This window comes from Aythya marila (genome assembly GCF_965140915.1).
Source record: "Aythya marila genome assembly, chromosome: 23".
Taxonomy (NCBI): Eukaryota; Metazoa; Chordata; class Aves; order Anseriformes; family Anatidae; genus Aythya; species Aythya marila.
In genome coordinates, this window is record NC_139064.1 from 4,366,869 (window position 1) to 4,383,752 (window position 16,884).

Genomic DNA, 16,884 nt, shown 5'->3' on the forward strand with positions numbered 1-16,884 from the left:
TGCTGACGTGGTCGGAGCAGTGTCTGCATCCTCCTGGGGCTTGGGCTCAGCACAGGGTGCTGGGAGACCCGGCTGCCCAGTGGATATAGGGCCCTGTGCTGCTGGGGGATGGCTCAGGCACCGAGCGGCTGCTCAGGTTGCTTGATGAGTGGATGCACAGGGAAGCAAGGCCCTGGGCACCCAGGAGGCATCTCTCGTGAAGGGGTGGCACATATTCTTCTTGGTCAGCTTGAGCTGCTGTTCGCAGGGAGGATTTGTGAGCGTTACGTGCTTCCACGTACTGTTCCCCGCCTGCTCACCGATGCTTTGTGTTACAGGTCACCTGCCAAATGTGTCCCTGAGGTTCCTGCTGGAGGCCCCAGCAGTGTCCTGTAGAAGTTGTCTCCTGCTCCTGGTCCCAGCAGCCGAGGCCCCTCCAAACCTGCTTCTGCAATGGGTGGGTTGTGAGCACTGGTAAGACCTGCGAGCCGTGTCGCCTTCGCTGCTCTCTCCCTCTCTCGCGTTCTCTTTCTCTGTCCTTGTTCCTTCTTGCCCATTTATTTCTGTTCTCCATGTGCTCTGCTGTTCTGTCTCTGGGGTTTTCACTGTCAGGTAATGAGGAGCTGTGGGTCCAGTCAGTCTTGGAGATGCCGAAGAGACGAGACATCCTGGCTATCGTGCTGATAGTTCTGCCCTGGACGCTACTAATCACCGTCTGGCACCAGAGCACCATTGCTCCACTGCTTGCAGTGCACAAGGGTGAGAGAAATCAAACCAGCCCATGCCGAGTCTGTGCATCCCTCCCTCGTCCTCATCTCCTCTCTCATTTCATCTCTCCATGGCAGCCATGCTCATCTCAGCTCCCAGCCCATGCTCACGCAGAAACCTCCCCTCGTGCTGTAGGAACGGCCCAAGGCATTCCGGGCTTCTTTGGAGACATCAAACTCCAAGCCATGGGCATGGCCCTGCACTTGGGGAGCTCTTCATGACCTAAATCCAGATCAAGGGGAACAGAGCACGGAAGGAAGATGCTTTTCTTTGTTCCCTGGTGACCTGGAAGAGAGGGGTCCCTTTCTGCTGGCATTTGCAGCGTGCTCACAGAAATGAGTCCAGCAGGAAAACTGCAAAAAAAGAGAGCAGAGGAGGCAAAGCTGCTACTGGAGACAGTTGGTCTAGGAGACATGAGGCAAAAAGCATTTTTTGTGTCCCCAGGAAAGCAGCAAACTGGTCCTCCTGGGCTTGAAGGGGAAGGCACGTGGCAAGAGCCAGCATCTGCCCTGATTGTTTGGTAAAGGTAAAATGCTGGAGAAAAGCCAGATTCCACCTTACCTGTGGCACAAAGCATTAAATATTGCTCTGGCTCAAATCAGACAAATGCAGGAGGTTCTTGGGGGTCCTCTCTGGCCAGAATGGTCCTGGTTTTTATCCCATTCCTCTCATAGCAGCAATATCCGAGGGCAGTGAGAGCTCCTGCGGGCAGGAGAAAGCCACACTGCCTTCTTCAGCCTTTGTTCTCAGTTCTGCCCTGCTGCTGGGGAAGAAAGCCAACCCGTTTGCTCTCTCCAGGCCCTTTCTCTGGGAGATTCTCTCCCATTTCGTTTTAGTGCTCACACCCATCCTCCACGGCTGCTTATGCTTTGGCTCAGCGGTCTGACGGGCTGTGTGAGCTGTCAGAGGTTCGGAGCCCACCCCGAGCAAGGACGACTGAGCCCCTCTGAAAGGTGCACAGGGTGTCAGAGGACAAGGGGTCCAAAACAGGGCTTGAAAGTCTCCTAAGAACACGCTGTCTGTATCGTGGTTTGATTGAGAGCCCTAAAAACCAGGAGCTGCTTTTTGGTGAAAGGCCATGGCCACTGGGGTTCCAGCACAGAGCCTGCCCCGCTCTGCCCTGGTCCTGAACTTGCTGGTGACCTCGGTGAGCTGCTTCCTCTGCCTGTGCTGCCCCTGGTGGAAAATGAGTGGTGGTAGAGACCGGCCTGAAGCTCTTAGGAAAAGTCTCTTTGTACTTGTGATGTGTTTCTGAGATCCTTCAGCACAGGTGCTGAATGCGATGTGTCTGTGCAGCAGCCGATACGTGTGCCGGGATTTACAGCTGAGGGGCTGACCTGGAGGGGTTTGCAAACTATCTCGGGTGTCTCCTTCAAGCTCCAGCCTGGCTGATTGCATTGCTGTCTGTGCCCCGTGCATTTTGTGGGTTTATTGTTGAACTGATTCCGGTGCTCTGCGCTTTCAGAGCTGCGCTGTGTGATGCAGAGGTGCTTTACCTTCCTAGGGCCTGATCCCAACACATGCAGGACACTTTGCTCCTGTCCCCCCACCCCTCCAGACACACACCCGTCCCTCCTTCAATGGCACTGAGTATGAAGCCTTCATTCAGGGCTGGTGTCAAAGTCTGTGCTGCTGGAGGAGTACCATGCTATGAGCAACCACACAACAATTATAAGTAATACCCTACTGGGTCAGTGCTAGTGTCTGTTCCCATTCTTTCTCATCTCAAGCTCCTGGCAGTCTCTAAGTGTAGGTGCCCACCAGCTGGCTGATATCTGGAGAGCGATGCCCCTTCATCCCTGCCAGTCCCTAAATGCAGACTGTGGTGTTCCTGCCCATCTGCATTGGTATGAAAGCGTGGAATTTGCACCCTGGAAAAACAACAAATGCAGGAGTATTTTTTACCTTGAGCCAGTTGCACCCAGGTCTCCCTTTGTGAGGCTTTGAGACATTAGGGTCAGTTGATCCTATCCACTGTTAGCTGGTGCAGTGCTGCTCTGCTGTTCATATCCTAAACACCGAATGGGCTGGGAGTTCAGAAATCTGCAGGGTCATGTTGAGGAGAAATTAGGGGCAGGTGAAAGTCTCTGCAGGTAAAAGCCTACAACTGCAGGCTTCAGTTTCTGCTGTCTCTGGACTTAACGAGCGTGTCTTGCCCTTGCTTCTCCGTGCAGCATCCCAGGCTGGTCAGGAGAGGGGGTACTGCAGTATCCAAACGATGCTGCCGGGAGAGCTTCCCTCTCACCCTGGAGCTCTTTGGGAATGACAGCTCGCCAGGCTGTGATGCTATTTTCATTATCTAGATCTGTCTGTCTCTTCTGGGTACTTTTGGAAGCTGCTCGCTCTGAGCAGCACCACTGGGCCGGGCTCTCAGGCCTTGACCAGTGCTGCTCTTCTACCAGGAGGAGCTTCTTTTCTCACGGGTGTGTCCCCGATTCCTTTACTCATCCGTGTACTTATTTATTAAAGCCTCCACTTCGCCTGTTTCCTTTCCTCTCGAGCTGCGGGGTGACCTCCTGCTCTCAGCAAGCAGCCTGTGGGCTCGGCCCAGGGAGGGTGGGTGTCGGAGGACCGAGTCCATGCGGCTTTCTCTTCTCTCTCATACCCTTGCTCAGATGATGGTGGTGACTCCCGGCGTGATCTCGCTGCAGGCTTGGACTCCAAGGAATACTGCTTGTCGGACCGGGACATTGTGGAGGTGGTGAGGACAGAATATGTTTATACCCGCCCACCCCCGTGGTCGGACACCCTCCCCACCATCCACGTCATTACACCCACCTACAGCCGGCCCGTGCAGAAGGCAGAGCTGACGCGCCTGGCCAACACCCTGCTGCACGTCCCCAACCTGCACTGGATCCTGGTGGAGGACTCGCAGCGGCGCACGCCGCTCATCACCCGGCTGCTGCGGGACACGGGGCTGAACTACACCCACCTCAACGTGGAGACACCTCGCAACTACAAGCTGCGGGGAGACATGAGGGATCCCCGCATCCCCCGCGGCACCATGCAGAGGAACCTGGCCCTGAGGTGGCTGAGAGAGACCTTTAACAGAAATAACAGCCAGCCTGGCATCGTTTACTTCGCCGACGATGATAACACCTACAGCCTGGAGCTCTTCGAGGAGGTAAGAGCCTGCTGGGGGAGCCCCGGACAGCTGAACGCAGCAGGTTTGTGTGTGAGTTGTAAAAGATAGCGTGTAGCGAGCCGAGGAGATCCTGTGCACATCTCCTGAGCTCCGGGTCAGTTTGTCTCTGTAGTGGTTGCCCTGAAGTTTCCTCCAGGGCTTGGCCACACCACTGCAAAGTGTGCACTTCGAGGGTCAAAAGTAATGCAGAGCGATGGGAATCCCAGTTTGTCCTGCGGCACGTGGTGGAGGCATACTAGTGGGTGTCTGTGCTCATCACCTGAAGGCATTTGCTACATTTGAAGGGGTCTCATTGCCTTTTTTCTGCACTCCCACCTCTGCCTGTTGGTGCTCCCTCAGAGAGGAAGCACGAGGCTTTTCCCTTGGTAGCAGAAACCCGTGCTAAAAGACATCCACAAAAGGGTGTTTGTGATGAGGAAGAGCGGTCATCTCAGGGCAGGAGCTGGCTGGTAAGATCCTAACAGGAGAAACACGCAGGTAGTATGTGCTGTGAGGGAAGCTGACGAAGAGCTGCCTTCTGTGGGAGCTGCTGTTAGGGCTGGAACATGAACTGCTCTCCCTCGTGCCTACACAGACACATGAATATACCTGGGAGGAGCACCCTTGGCCATCCTCCCCCCATGTCCCACCCCGGAGGAGATTTCAGGCTGGTTTCCGCTCGGCTGTTATCCTCCCTTCTTCTCTGCCACCCCAACGTAGTGCACTCAGCTGTTAATCCCTGTTTGTTCTTGCTGGAGGAGTCCCTGGGGTTTCTCCTCCTTGCTTGCCGTTTGCATTTGTTTGCTCTCATCCCAGCACGTTCCCTGCTTCAACTCCGGAGCTGTCGAGAGCCCGGCAGCTGCTCTGCACAGCTCCCAGCTGGGGGAGCAGACCTTCGGAGCTACGCCTGAGTGGCGTTGGCGCAGGCAGAGCACTCACAGGACGTCTTCTTGGGAGATGCTCTCTGCAAATTGTCTCCAGGCCGCCGCACACACAAGGAGCACGCATTTGTCGGCGTTTGCTTCACCTCCCAGAAAAGAGGAGCCCTTGCTGCTGCGGGGAGGTGTGTGCAGCGCTCCCCTCTGCAGCTCTTCCTCCTGGAGCACCAGGGAGAGATGGGCTCAGGGTGATTTCAGCAGGGGCTGGGGCTGAGCACTCAGCCTTGAAGCGGGCGGCTCAGGGAGCTGTGACTGCAGGCAGGATTTCGGCACATCCTGGCGACCTTGTCAGACTCGAGCAGGGGAAGGCTCCCCTGTGCTTTCCCAGATTCGCTGCCTGTTCTGCTCTTGCACGGGCTGTAAATGACCTCCTGCCCCTCTCCCTGTCTGTGGCCTTACAGCGCCACGTGCACAGCACCTCCCCAGCTCCCAGCTCAGAAATGCCCGCTCCCATCTGCTGAGGCTGAGCTCTTGCAGCGAGGGACAAGCACGCAGGATTGCCTCCTTAATGGTTGCCAGATTTCATTTCAGGGATCTCCTGTTAACTCACTCCACACCCCCTTTCTCCCCCCTGATGGCTTTCCCTTGAGCTCGGACAGCCACAGCCACACACACGCTTCTAAAGCTGAGAGCAAACTCAAACTGAACGCAGTTTTTCCACATCGTCCTTTGAGGCTGGCTCTGGCAGCATCCTCAGACAGACACCGTGCTTTAATAAAGCAGAAAGGGTTCCTTCGTTCACCCGGGTGCTTCACCCGAGTGCTTTGCTTGCAGAGGCTTCTCCTCTCCAAGATGTAGCTGCAGCTCAGGGCGCATGGAGCCGATGAAATGTGCTGTGAAATGCAGAAGACACGCATTATTGCTCCCCGCGGACAGGGACGGCCGTTAGCATGTGTATAATGCGGAAGGGCAAGTGCCAGAGCTCTTCTGCTCTCGTTTGCAGTAATTAGCAGTGATGAGATTAGCTCTGGGAGATCCCTGATCTAAGAGACCGGGCTGAGAGCAGGAGACAAGGCTGAGCCTGGCAGCGGAGCAGGGCAGGGTGCCGGGGGGTGCGCAGGCGGGCTGGCACGCAGATCATCCACACTGGCAAGCGTCTGAGGTGTCCCCTGGTGGCTCCTCTCTGTTTCTGCTGACTCCACGGGGAGCAGAAGCCTCCAACATCCCTCCGGGTAGCAGGAGCAGCTACAGGGCCCTGCCCTGTGTGCTGGGAGCTTCTGGAGAGGCTGTGCTTCCAGCTGTCCCCGAGCATCTTTAAGCATCCCTAGGGATGCTTTTAGCCTTAATGTGGCTCATCGTTGGGATCGCAGCTCAGATCCTTCGCTTTCAGAGGAAACACCTTTCTTCCTAGATAAGCCAGCCCTGGGTCCCCAGGTGGCCTCGGGCAGCGTGCGTCCCTCCTCTGCGTCCCGGTTTCCCCAGCTGTCCATGTGGGGACCCAAAAGCTCTGAAGAACCAACGCTCTGAGGGCCTTTTGACAAATCCCACATCTCGGTTAGGGTTATTACCCACAGCTTTGTTTCTAGCACTGACCTCACACGTGGTCCCCAGCTGCCACTTCCCAAAGCACTCTGCTCCCCCAGCCCCAGGATGTGCGGCCTCGTAGAGGTGAGCAGAGCACGGAGCCCTGCTGCCAAACCACAGCAGATGTCTGGGGCCGTGACCAGGCTCTTTGCTGCACCATTCCCAAAATCCGGCCCCTGCAGGGCAGCGAGCGAGGCGAAGGCACGCTGCTGGGGTGCTGCTGGGGCCTTGGAGGCTGCGTGCCCCCTTCCAACCCTTCTCTTTCCTTGCCTGCAGATGCGCAGCACCAGGAAGGTGTCGGTGTGGCCAGTGGCCTTCGTCGGCGGCTTGCGCTACGAGTCGCCCAAAGTGAACGCTGCGGGGAAGGTCTACGGCTGGAAAACCGTCTTCGACCCGCACCGGCCCTTCGCTATCGACATGGCAGGCTTTGCTGTCAACCTCAGGCTGATCCTCCAGCGATCTCAGGCTTACTTCAAGCTGCGAGGAGTGAAGGGGGGCTACCAGGAGAGCAGCCTGCTCCGGGAGCTGGTCACCCTGAATGACCTTGAGCCGAAAGCTGCCAATTGCACTAAGGTACGGCGTCCTTCTCATGGAGGGGGTGCGAGGGTCTGGTGGTGGGACAAAAGGCCGTTTGGTCACTTGTCCTCTGTGTCTTGAGGAGAGCACATCCCCGCTGCAAGGGAGCGGGGTAATTGCCTTTAAAAAGTGTGGTGGGAATCTCCTTTTGTTGTTACTGGCTGACGAAGGCATTAAAATATGGTGTCTTCCTTATATTATCTCCAAATAACATCCCTGTTATTTTCAAGACGGGCTTGTCTGTGGCCTTGCTAACCTCCCAGGGCAGGGAATCCCCTGGGTGAAACGCAGGTTGGTTGCTTTCCATGAATTCCTTGGGGCAGCTTTTGAGTGCCTGTACGCCTGCAGTAAGCCAGCATCATGCAGGACCTGGCTCTCTGGAGCTGTCTGAGCTGCAGCCCAGCAGCACCGAGCCTTCTTGTTCTCTGCCTGCGGGGAAAGACCATGCACATAAAAGCTGCCTTATTGCACCGTTGCCTCTTCCCTCTTGATGTCAGTAAAATATCGCTAGAGCTGACCACAACGACGCTGATTTTTGTGTGCTAGGGATAATGCAGAAATGTTTTAATGCTTGGGGTAGTGCTCCGAGCCCTGGGAGGCTTCCATGAAGCTTCCTTGTGGGGGGATTTTGCAGGTGATGACTGTGAATTGTTTGACTTTACACACTGTCTAGGAGCCACGAGGTTATGGAGCAGCACCCCTCTGTGCTAACTAAGATAGAAAGACAGGATACACTGATGGCTCTTGCCCTGAAGACTTCCCAGGCAAAGATGAGAGGCAGCAGATGGAAATCTATCTGGGATGACAGGGAAACATGTGAGATACAATGAGACAGTGCTGGTTAGCGTGACAGGCATCAATCATGGCACAGCAGCAGTGATGCTGTCATGCTTTGAAGCTCTGTGAGTGGGTGCCCTGAGCACAGCTGGCACCGGAGGGGCTCCATTTGGGATTAGAGACCCCCGTGCAGTGCTCACGCCTCTGTCTGTAGCAGACGGCCACCCAGTCTGATTTAGGGACTCTTTGTTGTGTGATCCTCCCAGGTGGATTCTTCTTTTTTTTGACAAATGAGCTGGTGCTGCTCACACACCCCGTGTTGGGCCCAGGTCTCCATCCCTTTTGGGGTTACTTTGAATAATAACTTTTGCCTCTGCTTTCCATCCTCACTGCTTCGTGGTTCCCCACCCCAGTAAAGGAAGGATCTCGATGTTCAGCAGCGCTCGCACAAGGAGCCCAGGAACAAGGAAGAGGCGCTGCAGGGGAGAAATGACTTTATTTTTTATCTGATACCTGCTGTGCCTCCTTTTTTAAGTCTGCATCTCTGTGGTTGGGCATGTCCAGCATCGCACAGATGGTCTGCTAAGGCTGGGACAAGAGACGGGGTTAAAATTAGATCTGTGCTCTCGGGCACTGTGTCAGACAGGCTCGCAAAAGGCCAGCCCAGCAGGGGCTGCAGTGGGTTGCTTACCTCACGAGTGTGATCTGGAGGTCTCTGGTTTGGTTTTTTGTTGTTGTTTGCTTTGGTTTGGTGGAGAAGGATATAGACACACCCGGGCCTGCCTCTTTCCCCTCTCTGTGCCCCACCAGGTAACAGGGAAGCACTGGCTGAGATGTGAGCTGCCAGCTGATCGGGGGAGATGCTTCCAGCCTGGTGCACAGATCAGGGACTTTCACCCTGTGGTTATGCAATCTCCGAGAGATCATCCCTGCTGTAAAATAGTTACGGGAAAGAGGCTTTGTTTAAAAGGCTGCGAGTAAGAAATGATGGTTTTGGGGAACACGTGAAGGAAGGAGAGGAAGGGCAGGGTTATCTGCAGGCAGGAGGTGAGGCACGGCGCTGCCAGGCTGCTGGGTCGGGGCTGTCCTGCGGGAGCTGCAGGTCAGAGCTGATGAGGACACAGGAGCAGCCAGCCAGGATTTGGAGCAGACTGCATTTCTTTCCTTGGCTGGGCTGCGGGGATCTGACACAACAAGGGGCCTCGTTGTGCACTGACTGCTGGCCGCTCCTGGCAAACCCCGCGTGCGGCGTTGCAGGTGGAGCTTTGCCTTTCTGCTCTCAGCTGTTGCCAGCAGCCTCCATTTTCCAGTTGCTGTTTTGTTCACGCTCCTGGCGAGGAGAAGAGTCCACACCAGCAGCAGAGAGGGACAGAAGCAGGCTGGGACCTGGGGTCCTCTTGCCCCAGGACTGAAGCTCTCCTCCTGGCAGCTGGCGCGCTTTGCCCTGCTCGGCACAGGCACGCTCCTGCTCTGTGGTGAGATTTACATTACAGATTATGATGTGCTCAGGTACAGTCATTAAGGAGGGACCAGAGAACTACGTGAGATAAGCACAGACATCTGTTCTCCCAAAATGCTGTCCTCCCCGGGTACAGCGCTGGTATTCACTTGGTAGTGTTCGTCTGACCTCGGCCCACAGACGCTCGCTCCTGCAGAAAGCTCGAGCTTTGGCCAAAGCCATGCATCCTGGTTATTTGCTTTGATTTGAGATCTGCTCAAAATGAGGGAGAAAATGAAGTCAGTGATAATTGTTCAGCGGAAAGGAGTTAACCCTCTTCATCAGGAGGGAAGGACTGGTTTACACTGGAGCTGTAAGGGAACAAGGCCTTTGAAGCCTGCTGTGTATTTCTGCGTCCTGCTGCTTCTGCAGTTCCCCCCCCACACCACCAGAGCAGGCAGAGCTCTCTCCAATCCATTGATACATCAAACCTGACAGCATCAAGGTCTCAGAGATATTGTGTTCCCACAAGGCTGATGTAACTGGGACATATTCTGCTCCCTGTTTCCCATTAATGCCTGAGGAAGCGAGCTGCAGTGCGCTGTCAGAGGGTGCTCAAAGGGGAGAGACCTTAGCAGTGGCCCCAGCTCTTCAAAAGCCTCAGGTGGTACTGGTACGAGAGGAGAGACCACAAGATACCAGTGGAAATGATGCGTCTCATCCCAGCTACTCCTGGACCCGCTCGTTTCCCCATGGAGATCACAGCAGATGCATTTCTTTGGGTGAGGCTGGAAAACAGGGAGCAGAATTGTCCCGGCAGTACCTCAACCACAAACCAACATTGTGACCACCGGGGGTCTTGGAACCACTTCTGGGAGGGGAATAAATCCTTGTGTGTATGGAGGAGCCCTCTGGGCCCTGCAGCAGCCAGGAAATTACACAGCAAAAGGGACCAGAGCCGGCTGCTTCATGGCATCACAGATCTAAAATTGCTAAAACTGGCTCAGAATGGGCAAAGAGGGAAGGAAAACGTCAGCCTAAGGCAAGAAAGCTTGCAAAGGAATACTTCGCTTCCTTCTGATTTTATCCTGTGGTGCTACAGACGGAAGGCAGAGGAATTGGCTTCCTGAGCTCTTTGTGTTCTTTCAGGGGCTGAGCAGCAGGGTACGAATGGAGCAGATCTGCCCTCGTTTTGGTGAGATTGTTCCTGAAATGGGGCTGCTGTATTCCTGGAGGTTTGTGCCTGCTGGTTTGCAGTGAGCCGTCAGTACCCGGCTGCTATGCAACAGCGCTTTGTTGGTGAAGCTTCACATGCACGCCACAACAGTGCTGGAGCTGTTGATTTTTATGAGCTGTGCAGAACTTGGAGGGCTCTTTTCACCTTGTCACGTCCTGATTAGCCACCAGAACTGCTGTGCCAATGCCATCCCCTGCATCACAGCTGAAAGATGTAATTACACCCCAGTCGTTTGGGTTTTGCAGCACTGTCTGCCTCCGCTTTGCTCCATAGTGTACCAACGGGCAGGCTTCGGTGAGAACGGGGCCTCCACGATGCCTACGAGACCCTGCAGGAATTGGGTTAAGCACAAGCTGGGAGGAAGCAAATCTGTCGTTTCGGCTGGCTGTCTCTTTTCCTTCATGTTCAGTAGCCTCCGTTTCAAATCACAGTTATTGGTGTCCTCCGTGGAGGCCTGAAATCTGTGACCCCCTCCAACTGCAGGTCAACTTTTTGCCTGTTTGCTTTTTAATTTCCTGTTGGAATACAACAAAAAAGTCTGCGATGGAAACGAATCCTTGAAATCTCTCAGGTCTGTTCTGAGTCCTGCGATTCTGGATGAGGAGGCTGGAAGGGAGTTGCAGCAGCAGAGATTTCACTCTCCTGGTGACCTGTATGGGCCAGTGGTGCACACGTGGTCCCCTACCCTGCTTGCTCCTGTGCAAGCCGTGCTTTTTGCACAAGTCAAAGCTTCCCTGAGACATAAACACACTCCTTGTGGAAAAAAATCAAGCAGTTGGCTGCGAGGAAAAGCAGGTGTTCCTGTACAAAATGGTGAGCTCCCTCCCATCTTAAAGAGCATTGCACGAGGAACGGCAGAAGCCACTGAATCAAGCTGCAAACTGTGAAAATTAGTCAACTTTAGTCAGCTGATTCAACGTAACTGCCTTTTTGGCACTCGGGTTTCACGACGTAGAAGCGGGATGCAATCTAAAAGAAAAGCAATTCATCTGTGTTTGTGGTCTGCTGCTCACGGAGCGCGTGGCTCGGTGGCGAGGGCTGTTTGAAGGCGACCGTGCTGCTGGCAGAGCGCGGTGCCCGGCCACCAGCAGGGCTCAGTGGTTGTGTGGGGAACAGCTCCTACCTGCTCCTGCTGGAAAGAACTGCCTGCAAGAGCTTTTTTTCCTAGCACCTGGCCTGCGTTCAGGTTTTTGTTGGATGAGCAGACCGCAATGAACGCTTTCCCAGCACCAGAAGCCGCTCGTGGAGCCCTGTTTGCTTCTGCCTTTGGAGAAGAAAGCGAGCAGGAATTGCAGCAGCGCGGCTGCAGCGGGTGAGCAGGGTGCTAATAACAGCACACTTGGATGAGAGGGCTCGGAAGTGGCTGCACGGGAGCGATGAGGCAGGTTTGGGCCCCACTGCAGGCCGCGGTTGGTCTCGCTGCCTTGGTATCAGGCGGCGAGATTTGAGCCCTGCGCAGGAGGCGAGCGCTCAGATCAGAGCCACGTTCGGTCAAACAGCTTCTCGGGGAGGTGGGGGGGCTCCTGGTTAACTGCAAGGGTTTGAGGAGGGCTTTGTTCATCCCTCAGAAGCAGAATGTGGCCTAATTTTTCAGGAAAGCAGGGACTGGGTATGAAACGGCTGGCAGATAGCTGGATTAAAGGCGCCGAGTATTGTCATAGCAACTGGAGGGAGACCCCGCGAGGCAGGGAATAGCAGCCAGCAGGTGAAAGGAAGCAGGAAACCAGCTCTGAAGGGAGGAAACTGCTCCCAGCAACGCAGGTTTAGGAGCAAAACAATGAGTTTAATTGAGTCTGGTGAGGGGAGAGCATTTTCAGCAGCTTCCAGAGCTGCCTGGGCTCGTAGTGGAGCACAGCTGGTAAAAAGCATGAACCCGCAATACTTCCCCACACCCCAAACGTTAGACAACCTCTTCATTATTTTTTTTCCAGCTCTCTTTCACAGCTGTTGATCTACATTAAACTTTGCTGCCAGGGCTGAGGGAAGCATTAAGTACAAGTTAGGATCCCGACGTGCTTCAGCTCTGATTTAAGCAGGTTGGAGAGGGCCCTTCAACAAGCTGCAACCCATTACACCTGGTGGAGAAAAGCCGTGGCAGCTCGGGGCCAGCGTTTCAAAGGGCAGGCCCGTGGGGCTTTGGAGGTGGTGTGCAGTAACATAACCAAGAACCAGAGCAAGGAACTCGACTCTGGGAAACATGCATCTGATTCCCCGGTTCTGAGGGAGCTGCCTTACATCAGTGGAAAGGTTGATGAGCCTTTCGCAGAAGATGGTTGATAACTACATGGAAGGAGCAGGTTAATGTCCCAAGACAGTACACTGTAAAATAGGTAATTTCTGTGCACTGTGCATTTTGGGTATCAGTGGGCCTACCTAAATGAAGTTTTATGCAAACCTCCTTTCAGCTGTGAATGCACCATTAGGCTCCAGGGTAGCTGGTTAAATTGCACTATTGATTTAATGTGCAAGAATATTTGTTAGTGCAGTGAAGAGATGCAGCTAATGACTGCTGGTTTCTTCAGATTTTAGTCTGGCATACGAGGACGGAAAAGCCTGTGCTGGTGAACGAGGGGAAGAAAGGATTCACAGATCCCAACGTGGAAATCTGACTGCGCGTGGCTGGGCAGAGACCAACACCAGGTAAGAGCTTACAGGCTTCAGCTGTAATGAGAAGCAGCAGTAAAGAAAAATCCTAGACTATGACAGAAAAAAGATGAATTCTTTTAAACGTGACTTTTGAGTGCAATTTTTCACATATCTGACCCTCCCTTACTGCAAAACATAGAGGTTTTAAAAAGAGAGATTCATTCATAATCTCTAAGATAAGCTGCTAAAGGGGAAATACCTGGTGAAATCCAGGCAGCGAGAGTTTGGGCAGAACTTACACTATTTAAAGAATCAAAACAAAGAACTTGTCTAAGCAAGATGGGTTCCTTATTAACCGCACAGCTAAAGCACAAGGGTGAGAGATGTGGATTCGCCCACCTGAAAACGCCTGAGGGAAGCTAAGCCAGTATCAGCTAAAGCATTTTTAAGTCAGGCAGAAGCTTTCACGGAGGGAAGAATTTAATTTAGATCCCCAAACAAGCCACACAAAGTCACTGACAAGTCAGGGAGAGTGAGGATTAAATCCCACATGAGGCTTCGTGTATTTATTTACCTAAGGTGAGCTTGTAGTATCTTTTTCAGTGGAAAGGAGGAAAGCCCAGGAGCACACACTGGTGGCCGACATCTCGATTAGTTGTCCATGCCCTGGCTTCTCACCTTAATTACCTGAGCATCCCGGTGCATTAGATCTTCTGCATCCCCAGAGCGCACTCCGCAGCTGCTTTGCTCGAGGGAAGGCTGGGCTATTTGCTTATACCTGCATCCAGACTGCACTGCTGCTCGTTATTATGGGGAAAAAATGTATGGAAAAAAAATGTACGCACAACCTCCTTTAACTGGAGTGTCAAACCAGGCCTGGAGGGGTGAGGAGGCTGCCCCTTGGTCTCTTCTCCTCTCACACACAGAGAAGAGCAGCGAGGGCTATGGGAAAAGGGTGGGATTTTCTCAGCAGCGGTGTATTTTTAACCATAATGAGCTCTCTTACAGCACCTTGCCTTGGGCTGTGGTGCTGGAGCCCTGCGTGCTGCAGTAGCCTGCGTTTGCGGCCTGTTGGCAGGACAGCAGAGGAAAGCCTGGGCTGCACATTGCCTGCACTATATATAGCAGCTTTGCAGAGAGGCCGTAGCTCTTCGCTGCTGTCACAACTGCTTCTCACCACCACCAGTTGCCTAGCAGCAGCAGTCACAGATCCGCAATCCGAGATGGGTTTTGGGCTGGTTCCAAGGGGTGGCAGCTAACTGCAGCGAGGCAGGAGGGTAATAAACATGCTGCTTGTGTCTCTGTTGCAGATTTCTTCATGCACAGCCTCCAAGGTTCCTCTCCACAGCATACAGCCAGCCAGACATGCAGTAGCCAGGACCTCTGCTGACTTCCAAGAGTTTTAGTGTACTGAAAACAAGCAACACTGCATACATAAACTACCCGGATTCCCCTGCCCTTCCTCCTGGACTCTGAGCAGAACCAGATGCTCTGGAGGTGGAAGAAAAAGCACAGAAAATACAGGACTGACATCGACTTCTGTACAAGACCAGCTGCCTCGTGAGATGCTCGGTTTGGGAGAAGCGCATGCAGGGCATGATGCACTGAAGACGTGGCCCAGCTGGAATGGTAGCCTGGACTGAGGGGGCTGCTTTCCAGGACCTGAAAGCAAGGGTGAGAACGCCCCCAGGAGCGTGTTGGCCCCTGATGATTGTTTTTTGGTTTTGTTTTTGTTTTTTTTCCTGGAGACACACGTACCTGGTGGCTATGTGTGCGACAGCCTAAGCAGCTCTCTGTTCGTGGAGGGGACAGCTGCCTTCTGAGATGGCACCTTAGCCCTTAATTTTAAACCTACTTTGATCCATGTTTATTACGCTGCACAAGACAGGAAGGTTTTGGGGGAGGGGGAAAAGCAAGGCAGGTTAAACAAACCCATAACTATTTCTGTTTCTTTGTACCCCCTCTCCTTTCCCTTAAGCAGTTTTGTGGTTTGGGAGGGCGCTCTGACATACCTCTGTGTTTCTGGATGGAGTTATGTTTACAGCACATGGTTCTCTGTTCATCCATGCTAAAATAACTGGGGGAGGGTTTTAAGGAGATCGTTGCGGCCCTACACCATAACACTTAATCTGGACTCAGATCTTCGTTCTATTTAGCTCTCATTTGGTTCATGTGAACAGTAGGTGTGGGATTCCCTGAAGGGGGCTCCAACAGAAAGCTGAATTTCTACTCTTAAAAAATAAAGTTAACTGCTTAATACTAGGGATTGAATGGTAACCGCTGATTTCAGTGCATTTACCATCCCGGTGCAATGTATCCTTCAGCCCTAGCTCCTTTTTCAGGGCCATGCCACACTACTGCAGAGCTACTGGCGTGAAAAGCCACGCTGGAACAGTTGGAGTTAACTTCTGATGCACCCTTGTAAAGGGGATCCCAGGCTTAGTGCTCTGTTTTTACAGCCCCTGGCTTGAGGTAGGTTGGAAAACTATCTAAGGAGAACAGTAGTTGCCTCCTCCCTGCTCTGTAACATGAAAGGAGCTCAGATAGCACTGATGAAAGGGTATTTATTCTCTGATGAAACTGTGTTTTGCTCCTCAGTGAGAGAGACATGACTGAGCAATGCAGAAGAGGAACCTGGGTGGTACTGCCTTGGTTGACTCTGTTTGAGAGTGCCAAACTTGCTGAGAAAGAAACAAAGGTACAACTTACCCCTTCTCTGCACCTCCAGCCCTTTAAAAAACCACCAGAACACCCTTATTCCCTCCATAGTTGTTGTCAAATGTGATCAATCCCCAGTGTCCCCATTCTTTCAAAAGGGGCTGAAGCACAATTCTACTTTTGAGTTGAGGGAAAACATAATCCTGAAAAGAAACTTGGTTATTTTTAGCCCTAACACACAGAATCATTAAAGCAGTATAGATTTGTTAGCTTCACATTGCAGGAGCCTCCCGTTGAACTAATGACTGCGTATTTCCTAATTTATTATTTATTTTTTTTCAATTTATTTTCTCCCACCCTCTTTCAAACCCACTGGGGAAGAGCTGCATTCCTGAGTTCCCAGTCACAGCCTTGCTACGCAGCCTTCACAAAAATGTTCCTTCAGATGCACTGGCTGAAGTGCTACTTGGATAGAAAGCATCTGATCCTTCTGGCCACTAGCTGCTGTATGGGAACAGGCTTGTTACCTTGCATTAAACAGTAGCTCTTTGCACTCTGGCAGGTTTATTCTGTTCTTGTACTAGCATCCCAAGCTCAGTTCAGTCTGCATACCCTAGAGTGGAAGGGGAAATTTTTAAAGGCAGACAAAGCTCTTGTGCTATTCAAGTAGCTTCCAAGTGATGTCCCCTCCTGGCTGCATGTTTTGTTCACTAATGTTAGTTCCAGCCCCTGCTGAGTTGCAACCTTCCCTCCTGGGAAGGAAATAACTTCCAGAGAAACACAAAAGGATCAGGTCCTGAACACAACCCTGCTTTTGTGCTCCACTCGCCTCAAAGTTGGTCACACGGCTCTGGGCTTGCACGGAGGCTACCATGGTTCTTGGCAGCAGAGATACATGTTCAGTAAGACCAGCTCTGGTCAGGATGGAGTGTTAGAGCTGCGGTCTGTTCTCAGTTTTAAATGAACTGTATTTAAATTTGTTAAATAAAATTAAGTATGGTTTTTAAGAGCCAGAATACCCTGCAACTCCATTATCAGAGCCAGTGCGCATGTTTGGTGTTTCTCTCCTAGCCTGAATCCTCCGGTTACTGGAACAGAAAGCAGGGGCTGAGCGACTTCTCAGAGACTCTGAACAGATTCACAGCTTCAGCTTGATCTCTCACTAAAAAGGTGGCAGCTCCTCAGTGACTGTGGAGCTGATGGGTTAAAAAAAAAAAAAAAAAAAAAAAAAAAAAAAAGCACGTTTTCATAAATTCCACATTTCTCTTTAGAGGGACAC

At 52.7% G+C, this 16,884-nt stretch overlaps 1 protein-coding gene across 1 annotated transcript; it reads left to right on the plus strand.

Annotated features, from left to right (window-relative positions):
* Positions 1–426: 426 nt before the first annotated feature.
* On the plus strand, positions 427–14,615 carry B3GAT1 (beta-1,3-glucuronyltransferase 1). The gene is made up of 5 exons (XM_082777852.1): positions 427–436; positions 3,399–3,871; positions 6,610–6,906; positions 12,884–13,001; positions 14,258–14,615. The coding sequence occupies exons 1-4, from the start codon at positions 433–435 to the stop codon at positions 12,968–12,970; spliced, it is 861 nt and encodes a 286-aa protein (XP_082633978.1). The 5' UTR covers positions 427–432; the 3' UTR covers positions 12,971–13,001; positions 14,258–14,615.
* Positions 14,616–16,884: the final 2,269 nt, after the last annotated feature.

Bases quoted from the DNA above. Each gene is read 5' to 3' on its own strand.
- B3GAT1 (XM_082777852.1), top strand. The intron at 3,872-6,609 runs GTAAGAGCCTGC...CCTTGCCTGCAG, and splicing joins GCCTGGAGCTCTTCGAGGAG to ATGCGCAGCACCAGGAAGGT. The intron at 6,907-12,883 runs GTACGGCGTCCT...TGGTTTCTTCAG, and splicing joins AAGCTGCCAATTGCACTAAG to ATTTTAGTCTGGCATACGAG.